The 26,574-nt window shown below is 34.3% G+C and overlaps 5 protein-coding genes across 11 annotated transcripts; 4 read left to right on the forward strand and 1 right to left on the reverse strand.

Annotated features, from left to right (window-relative positions):
• Positions 1-441: 441 nt before the first annotated feature.
• LOC139820119 (lysosomal aspartic protease-like) lies at positions 442-9,836 on the reverse strand. Of its 2 annotated transcripts, XM_071790126.1 has the most exons (10): positions 7,305-9,836; positions 4,808-6,710; positions 3,439-3,539; positions 2,687-2,913; positions 2,034-2,167; positions 1,691-1,890; positions 1,443-1,565; positions 1,229-1,361; positions 996-1,094; positions 442-917 (listed from the first exon to the last, which is right to left on the reverse strand). In XM_071790126.1, the coding sequence occupies exons 3-10, from the start codon at positions 3,510-3,512 to the stop codon at positions 759-761; spliced, it is 1,149 nt and encodes a 382-aa protein (XP_071646227.1). In that variant the 5' UTR covers positions 3,513-3,539; positions 4,808-6,710; positions 7,305-9,836; the 3' UTR covers positions 442-758. The 2 variants fall into 2 exon arrangements, with proteins under 2 accessions (XP_071646227.1, XP_071646237.1); XM_071790136.1 differs by lacking the exons at positions 4,808-6,710; positions 7,305-9,836 and having other exon boundaries at positions 780-917; positions 996-1,039; positions 3,439-4,274.
• An 813-nt stretch (positions 9,837-10,649) lies between these two features.
• On the forward strand, positions 10,650-16,272 carry LOC139820088 (beta-catenin-like protein 1). The gene is made up of 9 exons (XM_071790064.1): positions 10,650-11,497; positions 12,772-13,025; positions 13,107-13,453; positions 13,542-13,768; positions 13,854-14,069; positions 14,130-14,277; positions 14,369-14,535; positions 14,624-14,798; positions 14,885-16,272. Exons 1-9 carry the CDS (start codon positions 11,414-11,416, stop codon positions 14,971-14,973), a joined length of 1,707 nt encoding a protein of 568 aa, XP_071646165.1. The 5' UTR covers positions 10,650-11,413; the 3' UTR covers positions 14,974-16,272.
• A 1,046-nt stretch (positions 16,273-17,318) lies between these two features.
• LOC139820130 (ribonuclease H1-like) lies at positions 17,319-19,481 on the forward strand. Of its 4 annotated transcripts, none has more exons than XM_071790153.1 (7): positions 17,319-17,562; positions 17,640-17,848; positions 17,922-18,083; positions 18,189-18,384; positions 18,610-18,740; positions 18,821-19,085; positions 19,230-19,481. In XM_071790153.1, exons 2-7 carry the CDS (start codon positions 17,751-17,753, stop codon positions 19,320-19,322), a joined length of 945 nt encoding a protein of 314 aa, XP_071646254.1. In that variant the 5' UTR covers positions 17,319-17,562; positions 17,640-17,750; the 3' UTR covers positions 19,323-19,481. The 4 variants fall into 4 exon arrangements, with proteins under 4 accessions (XP_071646254.1, XP_071646263.1, XP_071646267.1 ...); XM_071790162.1 differs by having other exon boundaries at positions 17,777-17,848; XM_071790166.1 differs by having other exon boundaries at positions 17,792-17,848.
• Positions 19,482-20,160: 679 nt separating this feature from the next.
• On the forward strand, positions 20,161-22,070 carry LOC139820171 (ribonuclease H-like). Its single transcript, XM_071790217.1, has 4 exons — positions 20,161-20,302; positions 20,977-21,030; positions 21,107-21,329; positions 21,561-22,070. The coding sequence occupies exons 2-4, from the start codon at positions 20,978-20,980 to the stop codon at positions 21,660-21,662; spliced, it is 378 nt and encodes a 125-aa protein (XP_071646318.1). The 5' UTR covers positions 20,161-20,302; position 20,977; the 3' UTR covers positions 21,663-22,070.
• Positions 22,071-22,204: 134 nt separating this feature from the next.
• Positions 22,205-26,572, forward strand: LOC139820096 (uncharacterized). 3 transcript variants are annotated; one of them, XM_071790093.1, is made up of 4 exons: positions 22,205-22,919; positions 23,001-23,722; positions 24,634-25,138; positions 25,260-26,572. In XM_071790093.1, the coding sequence occupies exons 2-4, from the start codon at positions 23,193-23,195 to the stop codon at positions 25,404-25,406; spliced, it is 1,182 nt and encodes a 393-aa protein (XP_071646194.1). In that variant the 5' UTR covers positions 22,205-22,919; positions 23,001-23,192; the 3' UTR covers positions 25,407-26,572. The 3 variants fall into 3 exon arrangements, with proteins under 3 accessions (XP_071646194.1, XP_071646176.1, XP_071646185.1); XM_071790075.1 differs by having other exon boundaries at positions 22,826-23,722; XM_071790084.1 differs by having other exon boundaries at positions 22,826-23,722; positions 25,263-26,572.
• Positions 26,573-26,574: the final 2 nt, after the last annotated feature.

Genomic DNA, 26,574 nt, shown 5'->3' on the forward strand with positions numbered 1-26,574 from the left:
TTTAAAACTAGCAGTAGTTAATACAATATGCAAGTTTCTAAAAATAACAATTTTAAAATATAAGTTTATAATATTAACGATAGTGAGATACCTAAACCAGTTTTGCAATATTATAACAAATTATTAATTAGAATACATACGACATGATAATTTTTGTATCGACAATTTGGTATCTATGTGTCGAAAATTTTAGATAATGTTTATTAATAAGCAAAATATTTATGCATGTATACGTTTGTGTAAGCATAAGAAATGTAAAAAGTTATATATTGATTACAAATGCGGTATGTCATAACTCTTATACATAATAAGCAGAATGTTATATGATATCTTGTACTCGTATGTAAGCAGAAAATTTATAAGATTAAACGAGATAATATTTTTCTGGATACTACATTAAGATGAGATTGAAAGGGCGATATATGAAATCATTATTCAGTGTTAAAAATATATACTTCATTTTAATAGACTTATATACAAGTTGTATTCACAATATCTAACAATTCGATAGTTGCCGAAAGAACAAGATGTACCATATCGTTGGTAGAATAAATATTGCATATATCTTTCTTCTAAATTCTCACATACGTATTAATTTAAAAATATACCAAATATACATATAAATAATAGTCCAAATAAAATTACAGACCATATGTCAGTCGATATTCTAAAGAAGCTATAATATGACTTATTTGTTTAGTAATGTCACTTAGATTTCCTAATATTTAATGATAACTTCATGAGAAGGCAATCAAGATTTAATTTTTTGCAGTGGCGAATCCCACTCGGTCGTTCTCCATGTCAAATACGGTGTAGTACCGACCAATAAATACATAGCCCAAAACCCATTCTATACCATCAAACGGAGGAACAGCTTGGAAGCCGGGAATGCATTTACCTCCAATATCAGCGCCGAGCTATGAGACATTAAATATAGCATGATATTTCTATTCTAAAAACAATTTAAATAACTTTTATATAATAATATTCTTTACCTTCAAGATATAATCTTGACCAATGAGTCGAAACGTCTTACCACCTATGACAAAATTGATATCGGGCAATTTAGAAATATAATCATCGTCGCATGGCACCTTTAAACGAAGGTCAATGTTAGTAATCCATATTAATAATCCGTAACTTATCAAACATTTATTAATTTATTTCAATAATTTATTTAAGATAATTATAAAAACTGCCATTGCAGAAATAAGGGATAATAAATTACCGTATCATTAACAACACCGATTTCTCTGTAAATAACTTCGATAGTCTGCGGTGGTCCAGCTATCCTAGGGTAACCCGTGTCGACAATAGCTTTACAGCCTTCCGAGCAAGAGGTGTAATTTTTTATTTGAAACCTACAGTAGGATAGCATTACTAATTAGCTTACATATAATCCTTGGTTGACATACGTATAATGTAGAAAAAAAACTACATACTTATCCATGGTAATTTGCCAGTATTTTTTTTTAGTAACATTAACATACGCAAACTCGCTCTCGTAATGGGAAGGATCGGTGCCACCCAATATCAGTTCACCGCCGAACACGTCCGTGAGATTTCTGTATAGGTTGTATATTTTTTACATTGTTTATACATTTGCATTTTACATTGCATGGAAAGACAAAGTATATGTAATTAAAAAAGTAGTATTAAACACACGTGAGGCATACGAAAAGATACAAACCGATTTAGATAGAAGCTAAAAATTGGTTGGGACACCACATGTTTATCAATCATGTTTTGGAAGACAGAAGGCACTTCAAATTCAGATAAGTCGGGATAACCCATCCCCAAAACGCCGTCGCATTGTGCCCAGGGCAAAAAACCTTCCGAGAAATTAAACACTTCGCCGAATATCTGAGATGTTACCCTAAGGCCACCAATCTACAAAACGTTAATATTATTAATAAAGTATAATTGCGGGCGTTCTTTTACGGAGAATAATAGCAATTGTGCTTTTTAGAAAATTTTCATAGATTATGACTGTGATTATAATTAAATATATCATTTTCTTGACGATGACTTACGATTACGTTATCATTAGATAAGTTTCCGTACAATTTGACATCTTGCCACTTTGCATCGTAGTAAGAAACATCAAACGTAATTTTTTCTGGCACGTATGTGGTGGACTGTGTATTATCATATTTATTATGTTTCGCTGCAAAAAGAAGTAAATAAAATTAAATCAGTTAATATTGAAAAATCTAGAAATATAAATTTCTCTATATTAATCTAAATATATAACTAATAGGAGTTAAATCATCAAATATATTTAGTTAAATCATCAAATATATTTATGTTTATATTTTTTGCTTCAGCATGCGAGCTGTTTTGTATAAGAAATTATTTGTATCTTTAAAGTAAGCGTGATAAATAATGTAAATAAGAGGGTATGGAAGTATGAAACTTAGCTACATAATATTTACCTTACCACTGATTCGAATCTTTGAAACTTGAAACGGTTGCTTTAAAGGTTTTATAACTTTACTTGAAATGTAAATGGAATAGATACAATTCTACAGCATTATTCTTATCTTATATTTTTATTTGATATCAATCATTAAACGAGAAAAAAATAATTAAGATTATTTTAATACTTGAAACATTAATTTTTTTAATACAAATGTACATATAAAAATAATAGAATATCGGGGCGGTAGCGATGTTATGTACTTACAGCAAGCAGGTTGCCTGACGTTGCAATTTTTGGATGGTACCCAGAGATCTGAGGAACCAGTGTCGAAAAGTATTTTAAATGTCTGCGGTGGAGTTCCAATCTCGATAGTACCATAATATTGTAAATTGTCATAATCAATCAGGGATACGTTTGCCGTACTCGAACGGAGTCGTGCCATAGTTTCCGTCAAAAATTTTTCATCGGTGAATGTCTTGTATAACGGAATTCTTGAAGCAACATAAAAAAAATTTCGTTATATTATATGCGTATCGTATAAACGCGAATGTATGTACATATATCGTACAACATAAATACGAATTTCAAACAATTTATTTGATTATTTTCAAGCAATTCTTATTTAAAAGCTATTAAAGCCTCAACATATATTTTGGCATTAAGAAATAAATGCTACCTGCATATATTTACGCATTAAAATGTAATTAGGTATTTTAAGTGAGATTGTGGTGTCATCATGAAAAGAGGATATCACACGACGCTAATCTCACTTAAAATAAGATTTTCGAAGGAATCCTCAAAGGATCTCTTGTAATTAGTTTGCTCACTTTATTCCGACTTTCAAAATGCGTTTTTCTCACAGATTTGATACAATTATGGTATTTGAAATTGATTTGATAATTATTTATCGCGAATTCTGCGACGATTCCAAGTAGTTGGAAGCGCGATCTTTATACGGTATTATAATTTATCGTGTCGATATAAATGTGAATCGTTTGTATATAACATGTACTTACCTAATCAACTCCGCGTTGATTGACGCGAAGTTGATTACCGTGATTACCGTCATCGTCACAAAGAGCCGATACATGTTTCCTGAATTTCTTGGTGACTGAAGCTACACAAGTCAAAATTGTTTTAGGACCGTTAGAACTGCGAGTCAATCCACAACCGATACGTACAGACAAAGAACAGGCAGTCAAATTGCTGAGCGTTCCCTTATATACAAATGTGCGTGTATGTCCTTGTGCTTATAAGAAGGTGGGGGCAGAAGGGCAGAAAAACAAGTGAAGCATTCCAAAGTTTTGTGTTCGAACAATATTAGAAATCGCTTCGAGATCTCGGATAGAGAAAAAGGATTGATCAATCATATTTAAGCAATTCGGCAATTGACCAATGCGATGCCGAAAATTTAAGAATCTTATCAACATAAAAAATTTATCAAATTTAAGAATTTTATCAACATAAAGAATTTGTCAAATTTAAGAACTTTATCAACATAAAGAATTTTGTCAGTTTCCAAGAATTTTCTCAATTGTCAAGAATATTTTACATTCCCAAGAATTCCTCGAATTTCTAAGAATTCGAGCTTTCAAATCCGGCTTTCGTGAAAATCAAAAGTCTGGAAAATTGACAAAGTATTGCAATATAATTGGGAATAATAATCAGGAGCAAGGTGAAATAAATCATAACTTCAAGCGTAATGAATAAAATTAACCCTGTTAACATTTAAGCCATTAAAATATCTAATTTGCGTGATAATGGTACGAAATAAGCACAACATATAGCAAAAGCTCCAATCAGCATCGCGGAGAGAGAACAACGATAAAATCAATATTTTTTGTGAAGGAAAAAAATTCTTTCCACACTGTCTCATAAAAGTTGTAAGTATTGCACCTCTTGCGTCAATCAATTTTAACTTGTGCATTTCTGCAAAACAGATTTGCCATTATAGGTTTTAGCGGACAGGAGATGGACGGACACAAGAAACACACAGGCACGTTTCCAATATGGAATTAGTGTTGTATATTTTACAAAGTAAATAGAATATAAACAATCTAAAGTCGTCTAAAACACAATAGTACGAATTTCGTGGTAAATTATTTCGTGTGTCGTAAAGATAGACGATATATCAACAGGGGGACTCCTTTTTCGCTTTCCTCCACCTCGCGCGAAAGACTCGAGGGCTGAAATAACAGGGGCGGCACATTGGGGGGAGACGGGGGGGCACGGGGAATTTAAACTGGCCGACCGAAAAATCATCGTCACCCGCGACCGAGTGTGAACGGTAACCCAACCAGCCAACGGGTGACGTTTCGGCACGATGGCAACACGTGGTTATCAAGGTTGCGATGACATTCGCGAAACAGTACTCTTTTCGTGTACCTGAATAATTTTTCTCAGGTCATCATCATCATCGCCATCGTCTTCGGGGTCCGTCGATCGTTAATCGACGCAGACTGGCATCGCCTTTACGTTTTCTTCTATCTCGTCCTACCCTCTTCTTCTTTCATTTGTCGGGAAGGGGGGACTGGGTCTCGGATGGCGGGCGGTTTGTGATGAGCGAGGTGTACAACGGGTACAGTAGTATATAATAGACAGCTTACAGACATTACGTTCGGCCGTTACGTTTACGCTACGTGGTAATTCGTCTACTAAAACTAGATTTACGCTCGGCATCCGCTCGCATTCGACGTTCCTTTCCGACGGTGTTCTTTCTTCACTGGCGTCGTTAAATTTTCTCGCACGAACCGCAGAGACTTATACGTATATGAGCTTGCCTTGCGACAGACGTCGAGTGTAAACCTAAATCTACGATGCTTCTTTCAGTCTCTCAAGGATAAGTTAAAACGACACTGACGGCAACGACGAATGGTCGCGTTATACTTTCTCTTTACTTAGACGGTAATGTTCTTTGTGGAGAAGCGGAAGATGGTAGCGTTTCGATTATAGCGCGATGAAAGCTCGATCGATGAGAATGACTGGAAGACAAGGGGAAAATTTTCGGAGGTTCGCATATTGCTCGCTTCGATATGCATGTGCAGGTGTCTCGCGCCAAGAGGGAGAGAGAGAGACACGTGCAATTGTCGGAGAACGATTCGCGGGGCGGTCTCGATCGATCGTAATTAAGTTTCTTCGCGGTCGCGTTGGTCGCTTCGTAATAGAGTAAGATGGCAGTTACCGTTAGACTTTTACAGTTTAATTGCAGTCGTCGCGCGTTCGCGTCGTATTTTCATCTCGTAACAATTAGAAGACTGTATGCGGGGGGGAGGGAGAGGGGAGGGCGTACGTGTGGTTCACGTGCTTTCGGAGGCAGATATACCCGCGTACAGAGATCGTCGCGTGGAGGGAAGAAATCCGAGGTGGATGCGAGTCGCGCGTATATATAGCACCGCCAATTTAACTAACTAGGATTATTACACGGAGCGTGTGGAATAAAATACGGCAGTTTATACAGATCGTCGTCGTCGAAACGCTCGTCCGGCGTTCCACTTGCTTTTTTTCCGCCACGATTATAGAACAGACAACAACGTAGAGCTCGACGCGATGCGTAAAACTTGGCGGTTCCATCCGGAGAGGAACCAATAAACGGCAGCTTATTCTATGATTCATAGATTCTCTGTCTCTCGTTAAACTTAACTTTGTTTATACGATCAATCGCGGCGCGTTCGCGATCGTTCGCCTAAATCGTTTTTAGCCCTAATATATCTTGACGTGTCGGACCGATCTCACCGGGAAACGGCCGGTGGCAGTTTCCGGAGCACGGTGGTCGAGCTGACGGACGCGTTCTCGTCGACGTAGGCCGGGGCGTAGGACGAAGGAGAGAGAGAGCATGTGGAATTATAATATCACTTGAGTGGCTGGGCGATCGGACGCGAGGCGCCAATTCGCATTAACGAAACGACGGACCGCGGCTTACATAAATTCTCGCGCGATTTGTTTCCCTTACTTTTATACTCTTCTCTTTATTCTCTCGCTATTTACTTTTTTTTTAACTCTCCTCTCTTCTCTTTTACCTTACGGCGAGGGGTTCCCGCGTACGCGTCGGAGGCTTTTACACGCTATTTACACCGCGATTACGAAGTCACGGACGTTTCGTTGACTGTTGTGACCGCGGCCTCGCTTAGCTCAAACGCGTCGGAGAACCCCGAGGGTGGGTCCAGCTTGGGGACGAACAGGTTTCCTGATCCGTCACGCTCCTGATGGTCCCGATTGGCACAGGGATTGCCCGACTGGTGCTTGGGATGGCCAGGCCCGCTCGCTGGTATGACGCGCCAGCTGTAACATCCTGGAATGCAAACGGATCTTCCTTTATCTCATTACCTTGCAAGCTATAGGACATATTTAGTTTAGAATTTAGAAAATGTCAAACATATGATAATACCGATATGATAATACAATTAATTTAGAGAAAAGGCCGTTTTATATGGTCAAAATTGGATTTTGGTTGCCTAATAATATTATTTGCGTAAATTTATGTAATTTATCACCCCAATAACAAACCACGCGCCGTTACTTTCGGGCGTTACTTGAAACGTAGTCTCAACCAAAAGTTATAAAACAGTACTATATCACATAATTAAATTATATTATCAATATTATTTATAGGCAACAAAGATCTAGTCCTGATCTAGTAAAACAGCCTTTTCTCTATATTGATTGGGAAATGTGTTCAGATAATATATATTTAACTATCGGCTTTTAAGTAAATTTGGGTAATCAATAATTAGTTTAAGTATTATGTATTTTAAATTTAGATTTAACGTCGAATTTTGGTAGTCAATAATGTGTTAAATATAAAAAACGACCGATTAGCTTAGAGATTCGGAAGTATCGTGGGAGAAATTGAAGAAATTAAATAATCAACCGGCGATAGGCTTACTTGGGTCTTCCCCTTCCAGGAAACGATTTTCTCTCAAAAATCGGTGAGGGTTTTGTAGACGTACTAGATTCTGGTCCATGGTACAGGAAGTCTGCAAACAAACATTTCCCCTTTGTTCCCCTCTTACTCCTAATTCGCTGAATGTAAATGATTAATCGCAAGTGCTCTCGTGATCTCACGCGGCAGGCACTTCGTCGTGGATCTATACATTGCGCGATGCATATGTATATAAAACAGATAAAATGTTTTGTTTATATTGTCTATAAAAGCATGCTTATATGTACAAAATATGTACGTACATAAATTTTATAAAATTATTTTTCGAAAAAATAAAGGAAAGGCGTCAAGTGTACGCGAGAAACAATATTTAAAATTCAACAGTGAAAAAAAATATATTTTTTATAGCTGACTTTTTTTTTTCTTATTTCTCTACAGCATAATTATATATCTATTTCATTTTAAATAGAAAATGTAACGCAGTGCAACTGCAAAGAATAAATTTAAAGTGTCTCTCAACCTTCAAGTAGTTTTTAATAGTTTTTAATGCAAAAAGTCTGCTTCAGACGAATGCATTACTTTTATCAGAATTCAAGATAGAATTCTATTTAGGATATATAAGATAAAAAAATATTTAAAAAATTAGATTTATACAATATACATCAAAATGCATAGGATTATAAACAAGTTTTTTCTTAAATTTAACGGGAATTATAGATTTAAGTATTTAGACTTATTGTTAGACAAGAAAGTAGTTCACAAATAATTCGTGAAATTTGACGCAAATTTATGACAAAACTTTTATTTATGAAATCAATTGTAATCAACGAAAATAGCCGTATTTATAATATTTTCTCTTACAATTTGGCTATTTATTCAACTTTTTCTGATTGTTTAACATAAAGTGTTATTTTTATTTAAAAAAAGATATATTAAATGTAGAGTGTCTAAAAAATCTCTATGTATTTTTAGTTAAAAGTCCGATTTCAAGTCGCTCTCATCTGTACATTTAAACATTATTATTACATGTTAGGATATTTGATTGAAATTTAATATATTTTATTTAAAAGCACAGAAACTTTTATGACATTTCGATGTTGATCCTTATATTCATAAGTAAATTAATTATTCACAGACTTCTGACGAAAGAGAAATTGAGAATATCTCTATAGAGAATATCCCGGAAAACCAGCAGACAGTATCTTTGCCATCTTTACCATCTATCACGAGCTATTCTGAAACACAGATTAAGTTGAGTACCTATACTTAACCATACATGGAAAATTAATCAATTTTTATGGCATTGAAATAATACTATGAACACGATAACTGACGATAACGTCTTCACCGTTTCCAGAAAATCAATATATGATTCAAATGAAAGTTTCAAAACGATGTCAGTCAATACAATATCCTTTTATATACTTACTAGTAATACATTTAACGCTTTGTGTACCACTACCCATTACGACTATAATGCTACCGTCTAGAAAATGTATATCATCGAAATCCATTTCAGGTCCTATATCGAATAACACATTGTTAATTAAAATCTCTTCCGTTGTTAGATCATAGAGATGCGCTTGTAATACGTTAAAAGTTCGAATTTCTTTGTAATCCGATAAATAGAACTATACGTATGAAACCACTATCTTCAACGGTTTCAAGAGACGTGACATATTTTGAAGACTTGACTTTTGATGAGTTTCGGTTTAAAAATAAATCAATTTTATGGTAGAAAAAAATGTATTAAAAAAATTGTGCGCCCGCAACAGTAGTTTAAGAATATTTACCTTAAGGTGCCATTTCACGTTGATGCTCGACGCTCATTTTTAATGAGAAAAAATCTTTAAAAATAATATTTTTTATTTATATATGTATATATATAAATTTATTTATGTAATATAAATAAATAAAAATTATTATTTCTAGAGTCATGTGGTTTCGCATTGACGCTAGCGTCAAGAAATAAAGTTGAAATTATTCAACATCCAACGCTGAATCGTTGATTGTCCCAGTACACTCAAAAATAAACTTCGAAATACGTAAAATATTAATTATTTTTAAGTAATATCTTCAAGTAGTAATATTTTACGGATATATATATATATAAATATAAAATATTATTTCTGATGAACGTCGAGCCGGTCGAGCGTCAACGTGAAAAAGCACCTTAAGGCAAACATATTGAAGACTTGACCTTGAATGAGTTTCGGTTTAAAGATGAAGAATCAATCAAATTTATAATAGGAGAGGAACAATATACGTTATATCAAGAAAATTGTCGTGCGCCACGAATAGTAGTTACTTTAAGAATATTTGCCTTACACATGAGAGAATAGAAAAATATGTGACAAATGAATTAGTAACGTTTAATGAGGTAAAATCTTTTTTAAACAGATTTTATTATATATTATAACTGCTTCAATAAGACAATGGCCGGTATTCGTAGTCAGATCCTTATATATAAGATCGTCTTAAGTTTATCTTTAGATATGCTGTATAGCCAATGAAACGAGTTGTTCAGCATCTAAAGATAAACTTAAGACAATCTTAAATATAAGATCTGACTATGAATACCGGCCAATATGATTATGACATGTTTTAAAAAATTATTAACAGCTGATAAGTATGATGTAACAACTTTAAACTTAACGTGTGTGAACATTATTTGTTACGCTATATATTATTGAAACTTATACAGCTTGCGTTATCGTTTGAATGCCAAATTTTTGGAAACACATTCGATAAGTTTTATTAAATTGCACATAAAAGAAATTACGGACACTAAGGGTCGATTCAGACACAGCCGTGCCGTACCCGTACCGTATCCGTATCGTTAACATTAGACAAGGATAGAGACAACATTAGACAAGGATGGAGACAATAGGTATCCTTGAGAATTTCAAAGCCTACCGCAAAAAGGTTTAAATAAGATAATGGTATTGATTGAAAAAAGTAAACCACTTGAAAAATCAGCACTCATCAATTCTTTTCGCCTGGCAGATAAGAGATTTTTTGCATTGGCTAATATTTGATTTATATAATAACATTCATAGAACATGATAAAGATATTTTTCTTATTTAATTAGTGAACGTGCTTTCTTCTTTTCCACAAATATAATATAACTTTTAATTTTTATATATGTAAGAATTTATATACAAATGAGTATTAATACAAATTGAGAATAATTTGTGATTTGAGTTTAGATGTAGGTATAAGACTTTACACAATATCTCAAGTCTACAGGTTGATCTAGAACAAAAGGAAATGGAAAATAACAATCCTTATAAACCTATGTTAAATATATTTAATTTTATCAGTTCTATATCGTATTAAATTTTCCAATTGTTCTGTAGATTATTCTGTGCGTATTACAGTGTCAAAAGTCAAAATCTTTAGCATCTACCTTTTCAACGAGCGAGTTATAATTCATATTAATGAAATTTAAACTTGATTTTTATGCCTTCAATGCTTATCGCAATTATATGTTTTCGATATTGTCATTAATTTGGATTCAATAAAATACGATTAAATTGAAACGGAAACAAATTCATAGTTATTCCTTAATATATGTAGATAACAAAATCCATAAACTTATATATTTCGTTATTTGTTTATTTTTCTATCGGCTCTGATACATGTACGTGGATCTTTCTTTATTTATTAGTATACATGTCCTCTCTATACAGTAATGTAAGAAATCGTAGCACGTGAAGGGAATGTGGAGAGGATGGCTCACGTGCTGTATACAAGTGCGAGCAGTGTACGTGTCGCTCTCTCAGCGCTCATATACGTACATACACAGCACATGTGTGCGGCACGTGATCCATTCCCTCCACGTGTTACCGCATGCTATCGAGGCCGGTTTTCGCTACCTCTCCACATATCTTATTGCAGGTGAGTCAGGGCTCAAATTTGGCATCTCAGAAGTAACCTGTGGTCGAGATTATTTGTTAATTCGCATTGTTTGTTGCACATCTTGACGTTATATTCACCGTAGCTTAAAAACTTGATTTTTGGTAAAAGGAAATCAAAGAGGTACCAGTTGCCGCATCTCTACACGCATTAGTCTGATAGCTTCTTCATCTGGTCTGAGAATATCCGAAGCATGTCATCAGAGAAACGTAAAATCTCAAGTTCAACTGATCAAGATTCAGTGAGAAAGAAAATACGCATAATGAAAAAGAAGCAAGTAAGTTCTTAACAGTTCTTTTCTCAATTTCGTTGCTCTATAATTAGAATGCTAGAAAGCACACGAAATTTTGTGTAAACAAATCAGTATATTCGTGACATTTCCTAAAGTAACAATTCAATATTTTGTACGACGGAGCAAAACTCATACACATATAACGTATCAAATCTGTTTCTTTTACTAGCACGTGTAATTTGAATGTAATTAAAAATTATTGTAAAAAGTCTATTAATTATCAGAATTTAATATAGAACTCTGTTTATACGTAATATGAAACACATTTTTAAAATTATACTTGTATATACATCAAAATATGAATGTGATGGTATAAAATTATAAATAAAAGTTTTTCTTTAAATTTAACTCTAATAGATTGTCTAAGACTTACATAAGAAAGCAGTTTTCTAATTATTCTTGATATTTGACACAAAGTATTTATCGAAATTGATCATGATTAACGACAACATCCATGTTTAAGTTCTTTCCTACAACTTGGCTATTCATTGAATTTATTCTATTTTATGATTATTTTACATAAAATGTATTATTTTAATTAAAAAAGATATTAAATATAGGGTATATATATCTCAAAAACGTACTTTTGGTGAAATCAGAACAAGTGGTTCTTATCTGTACATGTAAATATATTACTACATGTTAGGATATTTATTTGAAATTTAACGTATTTTAACAAAAAAAAATGTATATTGAGGTTCTGAATAAAATCAAATAAGGTTAACAGAATTAGCAATAAGAAGCGCAGAAAAGGGCACGTATATATTTAATTATAATATAAACAATATTTTCAATATTATCTCATCTTTTGTTTATATATATAATAAAATATATATGCGTCCTACTTACTGCATCCAGCTCTTATTGTCAGTTTATTTTATTAAACGCTAAATATCTCGCTAAATATCTCACTTCGCAGGGCAGACCGCCGCATTTTTCTGCCAGATTCTTTCGTTTCGTGTCAAAACGAATGAGCATAATTTTATTGACATTCGAGGTGCAGCGCGTATTCTAAATAATTACCCTTTTATCTTTTAATTATAAGATGCGTATTGGAATTATTCTGCAGCGGCTTGTATAATTTATATTTATCTCGAAAGTAATATATATTTTGTTTAATTTAATTTCTCACTTATGTGTCATGACTTTTGATTTAGCGGAAATTTTCATCGTGAAATTGAAAATTTCACGATTTGCTTTTCCGTCCGTTACAAATAACCGCGATATGATAATTAAACGATGGTAATATGTATGTACAGCCCCCAAACACATCGAAACGACCGGCAGCGGGAGAGGAAGACGATGACGATGAATGGGAGAGTCAACGACAGTTTAAGAAGCTTGACGAACTAACGAAAAAGGAAAAGCAAGATATATTGAATAAGTATGTGAAAACTAAGGTCTTTGTCGAAGCGTTGGATGAAGCGACGCTCAAACGTTTGATCCTTGTATTCAAGAAGAGAGCTCTGAGGAATAAGGAGATGAGAGTCAAATTTCCAGATCAACCGGAGAAGTAGATGAATACGTAGAAGCTAAATGTCAGATGGAAATCTCAATGTATAATTGTTTTCGATTTCTTTTTGGCCTTTTGCAGGTTTATGGAATCCGAAGTAGAACTGCACGAAACTCTGCAAGAGCTTCAAATTGTAGTAACCAATCCAACCAATCTAGATTTGTATTGTATGTTAATGGTAAAGTTAGGCGCCGTACCTTCTTTACTAGAATTGTTGTCTCATAAAAATACTGATATAGCAGTTGGTGTGGTAGATTTTCTGCAGAAATTTACTTACGAAGGTATATTACACAAAATTCAGAAAGAAGGCGCGGATACATTTATCAATGCTTTGTTTGAGCAACAAGTTTGCGCTCTCCTAGTACAAAATCTCGAGAGACTTGATGAAACAGTGACTAAAGAGGACAACGGTGTTTATAACACACTTGGTAATTACTTAATAAACGTGCATATCGTTTATCTTTCTGCAAAATAATGCTTCTACTAGATTAACTCAACGACGGTTTTGATTTCCAGACATTTTTGAGGAACTACTGGTATTTAGACCAGATCTATGTGCGGATGCGGGAAAGCAGGGTCTGATGAAATGGTTGTTACGTCGAGTTAAAATTAAAACAACACCTGTTGACCTGAACAAATGTTACGCCTGTCATCTCCTATCTATACTTTTGCGGCATACGCCAGAAAATAGACTCCTTTTAGGTGACTTGGATGGAATTGATGTTTTACTACAACAATTAGCTGTATGTATTTGTATGTTTCTAAGCCCTTGCATATAACATTACCAAGCTGAATTATCTTAAAACCGATTATTTACAATATTTACAGAGTCACGATCCGCAGACTGCACAGGAACATGATTTAAATGAGTGGTATGATGAGATAAATAAGATGAATGAAGCGATAATGGAAGATTTGTTTAACGTTTTGTGCTCAAGCTTAATGGCTACTGTAAATCGAGATAGATTTCTGCGTGGCGAAGGCCTCCAACTTATGAACTTAATATTACGAAAAAAAAAAATGTCATGGAATGGATCTCTCAAAGTGGGTTTATTCGCAACAGATTTTATTGGATTTATATAAATTACTATAGTTAAATTATAGGTTTTAGATCACGCTTTGAATGGCCCGGATGGAAAAGATAACTGCAGCAAATTTGTAGATATTCTTGGATTGCAAACTATATTTCCTCTATTTATGAAAACCCCAACAAAAAATAGAAAAAGAATGCTTACTGCAGAAGAGGATGAAAGTATGGCCTCGATATATCTATTAATATTAGTAAGCAAAATTTCAACTTATTTAACTGTTTATAGCGAAATAATAAATAATTAATTTTGCAGAACACGTGATTTCAATCATAGTAAGCTTGTTAAAGAACTGTAAAGGACAACAGCGTCAAACATTACTTAGTTATTTTACGGAGAATGATTATGAGAAAATGGATAGATTAATGGAATTACATTTCAAGTATCTTGAAAAGGTAGAAGAAGTGAAAAAGAATGGGAAGGTACGTGCACAATGAAAAACATTTAACAGAGACATCTAAAAATGAAGACGTATAAAAATTTACACTCTCTTTTTATTTTTATCATAAGGACGAAGACGAAGAAGAATCGTACTTGAGAAGATTAGACGGCGGGTTATTTATATTACAGTTAGTAGATTATGTACTTTTAGAAGCTTGCACTGGTTGTCAGCCTGCAGTCACGCAACGAGTAAGGGATCTCTTGGCGCAGAGATCCTTTAACAAAATTCGCCACATCATGAGAGGTAAATTATGTATAGTATAAAATCTATCTACATATTTAATCGTATTAACAATGTATTCATTCACATGTTTTTTGTTTCAAAACCAGAATACGCCGATAATTTAGGAGATGCCGGTGATACAGAATGGAAAGAAGCAGAGCAACGACGTATCTTACAATTAATTGACAAATTTTGATATGACTTTTCACATAGAAGACATTAGGGATGTTAAGAATTTAAAAATCTATTGCAAGAAGATTTAAATAAGATACTGGAATTGATTGAGAAAAGTGAAATTCTTGAAATCAGCACTCATCACTTGTTTCGTCACCACTTATGATAGATAAATTTACGTTGGCTGGTAGTGATTCATAAAATAATATGCATAATACGGGATAAGGATATTTTTTTATTTAATTAATAAACATGGTTTTTTCTTTTCTATAATTATAACTTTTAATTTTTATATATGTAAGAATTTTATATGCAAATAAGTATTAATACAAATTAAAAATAATTTGTGATTTGAGTTTAGATGTACGACTAAAACTATTATTTAATTATATTTATATAAATTGAAAACTATTTAATTATATTTATTATACTTATACTTGTTAGTTTAGTTATAAGTTTCTCAAGTCTACAGGTTGATCTAGAACAAAAGGAAATGGAAAATAAGAATCCTTATAAACCTATGTTATCTGAAAATGTTTTATTTAATTTTATCAGTTCTATATTGTATTAAAAATTTCCAATTGTTCTGTAGATCATCTTGTGCATATTACAGTGTCAGTATTTTTAGCATTTACCTTTTCAACGAGCAAGTTATCTTTCATAAATTTAAACTCGATTTTTGTTGTTTAATGTTTATCGCAATCATACGTTTTCGATGTTGTTCATTAATTGTTGATCATTAATTGGAGTTCAGTAAAATGCGATTAAATTAAAACAGTCAAATTCTTAATTATTTCTTAATATACATACGTAGATAAATATATATATAGATATAAATTATATTTTACTTATTTCTTTTTCTATCAGTTTATTTATCTTTGTTTTTAATTCACAGACATATGGTATTGGCAAATTATGTTTATAGAGATATTCGATTTAATAGAAATATACTGTCCGATCATCGGTAGATGGAAGAAAACGTTTCACAAAAATTCTAAATTGGTTACTCAAAATCGAGTTAAATTTGATAACTCATTTTAAAATCTAAATTTGTTTCAAAAATACAAATTAATTAAACAAATATGATATTTTTGGTAAATTTTGTATCTTTTTTAATATAGTTTCTGTGCTTAAGGGGATGCTGGAGCCGTCTGTTTTACCGGCATTTTTTGTCGGCACGTAGCGTCGTATTAATTTGACAGAATTAAAAATCCTTCTCCAGAATTGCAGTACATACATTAATGATTCGGGGAAACTCCGATTTTATATAGAAAACGAGAAAAAATTACAGAAGTACAGATTTCCTTATCCTACTCTTATCCCAATATGGCGTCTCGAGTTGCGGCGGCGAGCTGTCAGCTCGTCACAAGATGTATTTCATATAAGAGATATACCATTGGTACGAACGCGAAAACAAGTTCCCCCGAATTGCACAACAAGAAAAACATCGATAAACCCTCCAAATCAAGATTTGGAAGCGTAATATAAAAGTATAATGTCGATGTGCATCGTGCGTATGTGTGCGTGCAATGTAGCGTGCTATCCTTGTCTATATCTTTGTCTATACAAGGACAGATATAGTTCGCCGGTCTTCTTTACCGACGCCGATCGAGTTCGGCTACGGCTCCAGCATCCCCTTAATTCGAAATAAAACTTTATATTATCACTTTAAAGCGCGTCACTAACCTTATGTATGTTAGTGACGCGTTTTAAATAGTTAACTACAAAATATCTGCTTTAATGAAAATCACAACTTCAAAATAATACATTCAATTTTAATTATTTATTGGATTTATATTGATCTAACATTTCTCTATGGAAAACCCTGTAACTGTACACACGACTGCGTCGCATTTGTCCCATATGCTACAAAGAATAAAAAACAATCTACTTGTTTGCTATAGTTATCAATGAATTTTGAAAGAATTACCTCATGTTTTAAATATCGAAATCTATACTCAATATTGCGTTTCCTCTCAGCTGGTGTATATTTATTTTAAAGTTGGCGCAGTTTCCCATGCGCGTGCAGCCACTGAGCATGCACACATGGGCCACCATAATGGCCATAGGGCATGTTCGTAGTCGCTTCGCTACAGCTCGTCGGTATGACAGGAATCATGACCTAATATTTGTCAACTTTAACATTTTGGGGCCGAAGGCACTAAAGGGCCTTGGCACATAGAAAAACTTAAGCAGTAAAACTTAGGGCTGGTTTATAATAGCCGTAACCGTTGATTTAAGCCGTAATCTTTAAGAAATTGACCAATCACAGTCGATTATTCTTCTCACATTCGACTGTGATTGGTCAATTTCTTAAAGATTACGGCTTAAATCAACGGTTACGGCTATTATAAATCAACCCTTAAGCAGTAAGAAATCAACGGTTTGGATTCAATGCCGCTTAGGGCCGTGCCTTAAGTTCTTGACTGTGATTGGCTGATTTGCTTACTGCTTGAGTTTTACTGCTTAAGTTTTTCTATGTGCCACGGCATGAGAGAATTAACCTCAAAAAGAAAAAAAACTTTAACATTTAATATTTCGCTTCGCGGGGCAGACCGACACTTTTCGTGCAAAAACGCGTTGATTGAGCATAATTACATCGATATTTGAGGTGAGGCCCCTAAACTAAATAATTATCCTACTAGTAAGAGGTTTTCCTAAAATATTCTTTAATTTTTGTGCCCCGAGAAAAAATCCTGAGAGTAATGCATTAATATTATTTGGTAGTAAAAGTGGAAACATATTAATTAGCAAAAGTATGACTCTCCTGAATAAACGTCATTTGTATTGAGCAAATTGATGAAATTGAATTTCATATTTACAAGGCATTATTTCTTAAGCAAAATGCCTTACTACGCAGTAGCCAGGGGTAAAAAACCTGGAATTTACGCCACATGGTAAGGAAATCAATATAATGACTAATAAATTATTAGCAAAAATAAATTAAATAAAGTTTTTCTATTTTATTAGGGATGAATGCAGCGCTCAGGTTCTTAAGTTTCCTGGATCGATATATAAGAAATTTGCAACGGGAAGCGAGGCTCAAAACTTCATAAAGGAGCATTCATTTTCAGCTGAGGAGACAAATTCTTCCAAGAGTCTCCTTTCGTCAAAAATTGCTAAATCTGTGAGGTAAAACTTGAATAACAACTGTTTTTTTAATAACAAAAGTGCATTGTAAAGCTAATAAGATAGAAATCTCATTACAATATCACTTAAAGTTAATATTTTATCTAGATCTCAGACTCTGCCGAAACAACTATATTTACTTGGTGATAAACAGTCTGTGGTAGCCCCGACAAAATTATTCGCATCAGTTTCAAAGAGGACTTTATCGACAAATGACAATACTAATGAACAATCAAGTAAAAAGAGAAAAATAGCGTCAGATATTTCAGACAATTGCCTGAGCTCAGCTCAGTGTCTTAATCAGGTTTGAAATAAATCACAGGAATTATATAAACTCTCTCAAGAGCTAAACTAATCAACTTCATTTTTTGTAAACTTTAATATCAGAGTGCATAATCAGTCAATTCATTAATTTTTTTTCATTTCATGGAATTGGGGTCGATTTGTATGGTTTCTGAGACTCTTATGTGATTTATAAGAATAAGTTATACTACAAAATTATACATTCCACAAATTTGGAATTATATAGGATGACAAAGCGGACTTTATTGTGGACGAAGATGGCTACGTGGACGTTTTCACGGATGGCGCGTGCAGTTCAAATGGATACAAGGAGGCGCGAGCCGGTATCGGCGTTTGGTTCCGAGACAATCATCCCTTGTAAGTTTTATTTTTTAGTCTTGTCAATTGTCTGTCGGAATCCAATGAATCGGTGTATAATATAGTTATAACTTTTATAGAAACGTATCTGAACCGGTGGAGGGACGAGCTACCAATAACATGGCAGAGATCCAAGCCGTCACGGTAGCTGCGAGGCAGGCGAAGAATGCTGGAATCAAAAAGCTGAAAATCAATACCGATTCCAAATTCCTTATCTCCTGCATCACGAAGTGGATGCCAATCTGGAAGAGAAGAGGGTGGAAGACGGTGCAGGGCAAGCCAGTTATAAACAAAACAGAGTTGGAGGAAATGGAAAAGGAACTGAATTCTTTGACTATTGCTTGGGTAAGCAATCTTTTAAGATTTAATTTAAAGTTTTATAGAAATAACATTTAAATGTCATATATATATTTTTTTTTATTTGTTTAATTAATATGATATAGATATGCTCTGTACTATTGTGAAAATACCAAATATTTAATTTTCTAGAAACATGTGAATGGACACGTAGGAATTTATGGTAACGAAATGGCAGACAAACTGGCAAGAGACGGCGCCTTACGATATAAAAGTCAAGTTTAAGAACGAAGATTAACAGTACAAAATATTTTCTATAAATTGCATTCTAGATTATCTAATTATTTTTGTTTACGTAAACTTTCCTATAGAAAATATTCTGTAATTAGACATTTATTATAAAATTTACTAAATCTGATATGTAATAAACCTTTTCTTTTACAATTCTAGTGAGTAAAGCAGATTATGTTAGTAAAAGATAAATTGTAAGCTACAAAAAATTGCTACAATTAAAAATTATTGACTACTTAATTTTATTATCTAATACAGAATGGTTGGTCCTCCTTAAGTAAGGATAAATATAATGAAAGGTACAAATTTTGGATTTGCCGCGCGAAGCTGTTCGCGGACAATAAGCTTTCGAGATTCAGATCCGACGAAGTGATAACTGTCGCGATCTATTCGCGCTTGCAAACCCTTTCTCTTCCTCCTCTCTTTCCTTCCTCATTTTGACGAAGCCATAAGTATTATCTCTCAAAACGGAGAAGACACGAAAATATGCGTGATAAATGACATTAAATGATTTGTCCGTCGTGCTTTTTATTGCTACACCATATATAGTGCAGGTGCAGCACCAAAACAACAAAAGAACATACTTAAAATATTTTTCTCAACATTCATTGGCAGCACTGGCAGCGCGCTGAAAGGATGACGTAATACGTAATACACTTCCGATTTCCCTATTTCTGCCCAATGAGATTTCTCGAACGACCACGTGACCCGCGAATCACGGGAATCACATATCACATGATTCAAATTTCCAAGAAATTATTACGTATGTGTGTCTCTCTATATTATATGTATGTACATATATGCATAACGGATCGCCACATCGCCGCTCACATAACGGAAAAAGAGAAAGGGCGTCGCCATACTCGCCATTCGCCATTTTCGTACAAAGTCTTTTGTCGAACGGAAGGCTGATCTGAGATCGTTGGTCGTTTCTGTGGTGATTGCTGACCTTGCTGACATCGCAAATTGATCAAGTAAGTGGTTTAACGAACATTTGACGCTTTCCTTTGGCAAAAAGACAGGATGACGTGGAGATCGATCTCGGATAATCCTGCTCAATCCAGCTAGCGAGGCTTTTCGTTGCTTCGTTGCTTTGTGTCGTAAAATAAATCTCTATATCCTTCATATATGTGTACCTAAAATGTTATAATTATAGGACTGCAATTTAAGAAATATCACGAAATTGTCAGCCAATACAATTTGAATTTGTTGATTAACGCAACGATATTTGAGACTTGTTTAAGAATTGATGGTGATTACAAAAGAAAGGAAAAAAAGACCTTTTCATGGACTATTCTTTTCTTTTTCCTTTATAATTATGTTTCTATTAATGCCACATTTTTAAAACCGTAATTATAGGTATAATAAAATAAAGGAAGTTTTCGATGATGCAAGATCTGTTCTTTTCTGGTCATACTTATTGTTTACATTCGCAAGATGGAAAGGAAAAAAAAAAGGAAAATAGAAAGAATGCAAAAAGCAATCATAATTAGCACTCTTTTTTTCTTTAATGCTACTTTTTATTTTCTTTTTTGTAAATTCTAAGTTTATATGTTAATGGCGCAACAATAAAATTAATAGTAGTAGCAATAGACAATATAAAGAAATTAAGTATGAAGTTTTGAAATTTATTATTTTTTCTTAATAGAATGCCCTACTATGCAGTGGCTAATGGTGGTAGGAATGGAGTTTATGACAATTGGTAAGAAGATAATGAGATAATTGAAATAACGCTATTTCTGAACAAAGTTTTAGATGAATGCTTTCTGTTATTAAAGGGAGGATTGTAAGGAGCAAGTTAACGGATATTCTAATAACAAGTATAAAAAATTTGATACACCCGACCAAGCTTGGAACTTTGTTGACCAACATTCCTCAAAAGGAAATAATGAGAAATTATTTGATAGCAACAAAGCTGTAGCTTGTCGAAATGACAATCAAGTTGCGATAAGGGACAATTATCAGAGGGAAACTAGCAGCTATCAACGTACTGATTATACGGTATGGAATAAAAAATATCTTGGAAAGTGCCAAAGACATATATGTACTTTAACATTGCATAAGATAGTTCAGTGATTACCACAGTATTTTATTTTAATAATACAATGCGATAAAATATATTTCTTATATTTTATATCTCAATTCTGGAGTCATTTCAAATTTTCCAGCATTTTTAAATGCTATCTTCTTTAATTTTCCCTTTGTTTGATGATGATTTTTGTTGATTTGCAGGAAGGAAAAGACTCCGTCATCGTACGCGAACGTTCTTACAGGAGTGGTAGAGATGGAAGCGGATATTATGTTGAGAAATATACACGCACACTGGAAAAATAATGATGACGACGATGACAATGACAATGAGAATGACGATGACGATGACGATGACAACGACGATGACGATGACGATGATGATTAACGACGACGCCGACGCCAACGACGACGACGATGACGACAACGACGACGACGACGACGATGATGATTAACGAGATGCCAGAGAAAAATCTCCATTTCTCCGTATACTGAAGAGTTTACTATATAAGTCAACAGCATGAACATGTTCTGAAAGAACTAAATAGTTTATAATAGTTTATAGAAAGAACTTAATAGTTCAAGTTGAGATCAGTTGAAATGTTATTTTTAGTTTTATATATTATCGATTACGTATAAGTCACTGATTGATCATGCTTTTTTTTGTATGTCATTATTAATAAATACATGCTGTTTTACAGACTCTGAATCTCACATTATCTTTGATTTTTCATACAAATGGTAATCTTTATAAGAAGGATTTCTAAACAAAATCATCTCTGCTTTGAAAAATTGAGCTTTGTCTTTAAAACGTATTTGAAGGTGTTTGTCCTTCAACGAACGACGAGATTTGCTTATCCTTAGGTTACTTGGGGGCTAAATTTCTATTTTGATTTTTTTTTTATCGGGGCGCGTATAATATGGATTCCAATCGGAATTAGTCATTTTGTGTATGCGTGCGTGCGCGCGCGCGCGCGCGTGTGTGTGTGTGTGTTTTTGTGTGCGCATCCATGTAACTTATCGAGCAATATTCACAAATCCATTCCAACTAAAACAGTTTACTTACGGCCGGTTGGTCCAACCTATTAGTAAGCTAACTAATAGTTAAATCATATGTCTATCTTTGTCTAATGTAAAGGATAAACAAAGACATATATATATATATATGTAGGTCCGGAAGTATGTTCCGGGACTTTTATTTTTTTACATCGGTATATTCCAGGACATTTGGCAGTTTCCAGGACTGTCCTGGAAAAAATTCATGTCCTACGGCACGTTTCGGGACAATTTTTTGAATCTGATTACATATATATGCGTTATATTCCAGGACTGTACATTTCAAAAAACGTAAACAGTCCCGGAACATACCTCTAGACCTACATATATATATATATATATATATATATATATATATATATATATATATATACACACACACACACACACACACACACACACATATATATATATATATATATATATATATGATTTAACTATTAGTTACGTTTACCAACAAGTTGGAACAACCGGCCCTTAATTTTGAATTTATATGAATTGGTACAGGTAAGATACGCGGAGTCATCGATGCGAAATGGCTTCGGCCTAAAACTGCTGCACAAATTTTTTAATCTATCGTTTCTGCAGCTGCAACGCGAGACATTGCTAAAGCAGCTCGAGACCAACGAGGAAGAGATCCGTCTGACTGTCCAAGAGCTCGATCTCTTCCAGGATAGCGACGATGCTGACTACAACAAATTCCTGGACAATCTCGTGAATCGTAGAAGAGCCCTTGCCCATTCAGTGTCCGCCAGTAATCTAGTCTCAAATGTTCCGTCTATGAGAAACTATCATCTTGCACCTTCCAACGCGAATGCTGTTGGGGAAGTCAAAAGATCAGCCTCGATGCCCGGTCCGATCGGCGGCGGAACTCCAATACCGATGAAAAATTTAGAGATGAAATCGTTACCGAGAAAAGAGAGTTATACGACGAGCACATCAGATAACGTATCTAATTCTACGAAAACGTCACAAATTTCGACATCATCCATTTCGCAAAATTCCACTGCTAAAATAGAAGCGGCTAAACCGGCTGAATCTGCCAATAACAACGGTGAGAGAAGAGATTCGCTTAATCGGCCATCATCCATGATCTTCGGTCATAAGCATAAGAAGGAAGACGAGACAGACGGGAAACTGCCAAATATTAAAAATGTTAGTTTAAACGCACCGTTGACTAGTGTCGAAGACTTCGTGCCGGATGGAATGCTGGACAAATCGTTTTTGGAAGGCTGCAGTATGAGCTCCAACTCCCTCACTCCAGAGCCAGATCCTGTACCTGTAGCTCAAGAAGGTGCAGAATCTGAGAGGTAAATGCACAGCTTTCTAAACTATCTTCTAATTACAAAGCAAATTGCTTTTTACAAACTTATTTTCATAATTAAATATATTAAATTATTATCAAACCTTTCTATTAATATTAAAAGAAATCTGTTTAAAATTATCATTATTATTAAAACAAAAAATCTGTAATTCTTCTATTTATCTTCTTTCATTTTCCCCGTGCATATCAATGGTTATTTTCTATCCGTTGTAAAGTTTTTTTAATAATATAATTCTTTCTATTCTTCAGTATATTATAAATACAATCAATACACAATAATTACTAAGAATTATTTTCCATTTTATATATCATCAAAATTATAACTATACAGTATTAATATTAATAGTAATAGTATTAAGGCTCCTGGTCCCTGAGCCGAGAACTCTGCGTTGACGGTAGCGCCGTACCGTCGCGGCAGAAATAAGAACTCTCTTCTCTCACTCTCTCCAATGGAGAATTCTGTCTTGTAACATGTTGACAACCTTATTTTAAGTTGCGGTATATTTCTTTATTATTCGCTCTGTACTTGTGCTCTAACGTTTAACGTATTCGTGAAACTCGTAAAATTGACCGTATGGTAAGATTTGCAAGAAATATATATGCGGAAGGAACATTCACCACTCCTTTCGATAGTCGTCAAACGGCTTGTTTTCCGTATGTTTAGGCTTCGTTTTATGGCTGTTTGTTTATTGTCGAGGGAAAAGGATAGTATCCGGTCAATTTTTGAAGTGTGCTGAAACGATCTGTCGTGATTTTTTATTGAAATGTCTTTTTATTTCGGAAAATACCGCAACTTAAAATTAGGTGTTTTCCTCGCCTCGATAGTAAGAATCTAATATGGCCGCGGTGACTACCCAGGAGCCTTAATATACATTACAATACGATTTTTTCGCACAGTGATGTGGAGACTGGTAATCCTCTGGTAGCCGGTTATGAGGATGACTTGTCGTCCATCGAAGAAGTAGTTTCTCCTGTACAGCCAAAATTAGCAGAGAATCCGCTGTCCAAACAAAAACACAAATTAAAACCATTATCAGGGCCAGAGATAAATATCGAGAAGCCAATACAAGTCACGAAACGCGACTCTGTTTCCTCTATAGAGCAAGAATTGCGTATCTCCAATGAATATGAGCAACCGAATGAGCAATCAGACATAAACTCAGACGCTTTTGATAACTGGTTACGACGAGATTCCAAATGGCGGCAAAGTCCTGAAGGAGGTGAAGATGTGAGTAGCACTAGTACGAGGAAGGATAGACTGGAATTGAGCGATAAGAGTCTGGATGTTAGCGTGACGAGTTCCAATGTTCATTTGGAGTTGCTCAATGACACTAGCATGCGCCAGGTGAGCTCCAATGCCAGTAGTCCGGTGATGAAGGAAAAAAAGAAACACGAAGAGAAGGTAATTGTCTTTAACAGTGACATATAAAAGATTGTTAGTTGAACTAGAGAACGTATTCTTCTCAATTATCATGATTGATTTTGAATTGCTGATTTATTACTTATTTTTTACCGATTCCGAGGAGATGAGAAAGAGAAGAGGAAAAAGAAAAAGTCAAAAGACAAGGATAAGGATAAAGAGAAAACGGAGAAGACCGAGAAGAAGAAGAAACGCTCGTCGCATCGAACGAAGGAAGATCGAGAGCGAGACGAGCTTGAGTAATTTTTGAACGGCTCGGTTACGAGAATCGGCGTTGATCTGGCCTACGAAGCGATTTAGCATTCCGGAATTATTATCAATTATCAGTAACGATTTTTAAAAGCCACGCATCTTCCAAGAGGACGTCTTCGCTCTCCAATGTAATATATGTTATGCTCTCGAAAGCGGAGAAATAAGATTTTTCGCGAAAGAGAAATGATGTACTTCGGATTGCGATCTATTAATCTGCGAAAGAATACATTCATTTTTCGCAAACTCGGCGAGACGTCCGTTCTGAGCTACTTTGACCTACATTTCAGTCGGGTTCGGCATTTCAGTCTGCCACGATAAAAAAAAATTGTGATTTTATTAAGAATATGCTTCGGCGATCAAACCTGCACTTATTTATATTGCATTTCTTGAATGTTTGTCGATTTTTAACGAGTATTTGAAAAATCCATATGGCGACGAGTTGGTTGCGTGAATGGATATAATATTGCGAATATCTTTTATGGCCAGTCTACAATGAGTCGTTAGTCGTTAGTCAGATGTCGGAAGAAATAGTTATAAGCGTATTGTAAGCAATCGAAGACCCGTAATCGGTGATCGTAAGAGATGGCATTTGGCCAATCGCTTATGATTGCCGATTACAGACTTCCGATCGCCTTATGACACGTTTATGACTTTTTTCGACTCTCTTCCGACATCTGACTAACGACTAACGACTCATTGTAGACTGGCCATTATTCCGTACGTGATATCACGTGATATGACGACTGCGGCCAGTATTCACAGTCTGATCTTATTTCGAGACCGTCTTAAGTAATGTTTTAAAGTGCTACGGCTCTGTGTGATTAGTTTATGACATCTTAAGATAGTACTTAAGATGGTGTTAAATATAAGAACCGACTATGAATACCGGTCTACGTGACATTATAATGGCATATTTACGAAATTATTTATTAAACTTCTATTTTCAATATTTGTGTTCACTCGCATTAAGATTTATATGTATATTTATCGTTGATATCATTTTTATAAATCTTCTCTTTAGCTTGACACGTGCTCTCGCTGTCCTTGTTGAATATAATTCTTTTAAAGTTATCCTATATAAGAATGTTATGTTATTGTTGTATTTTTTCATAACGATGTATAGCATTGTATGATCATTGCAACTTCATGTTAATAAATGTATATAA

The sequence above is a fragment of the Temnothorax longispinosus genome, chromosome 1 (genome assembly GCF_030848805.1).
Source record: "Temnothorax longispinosus isolate EJ_2023e chromosome 1, Tlon_JGU_v1, whole genome shotgun sequence".
In the NCBI taxonomy this organism is placed as follows: Eukaryota; Metazoa; Arthropoda; class Insecta; order Hymenoptera; family Formicidae; genus Temnothorax; species Temnothorax longispinosus.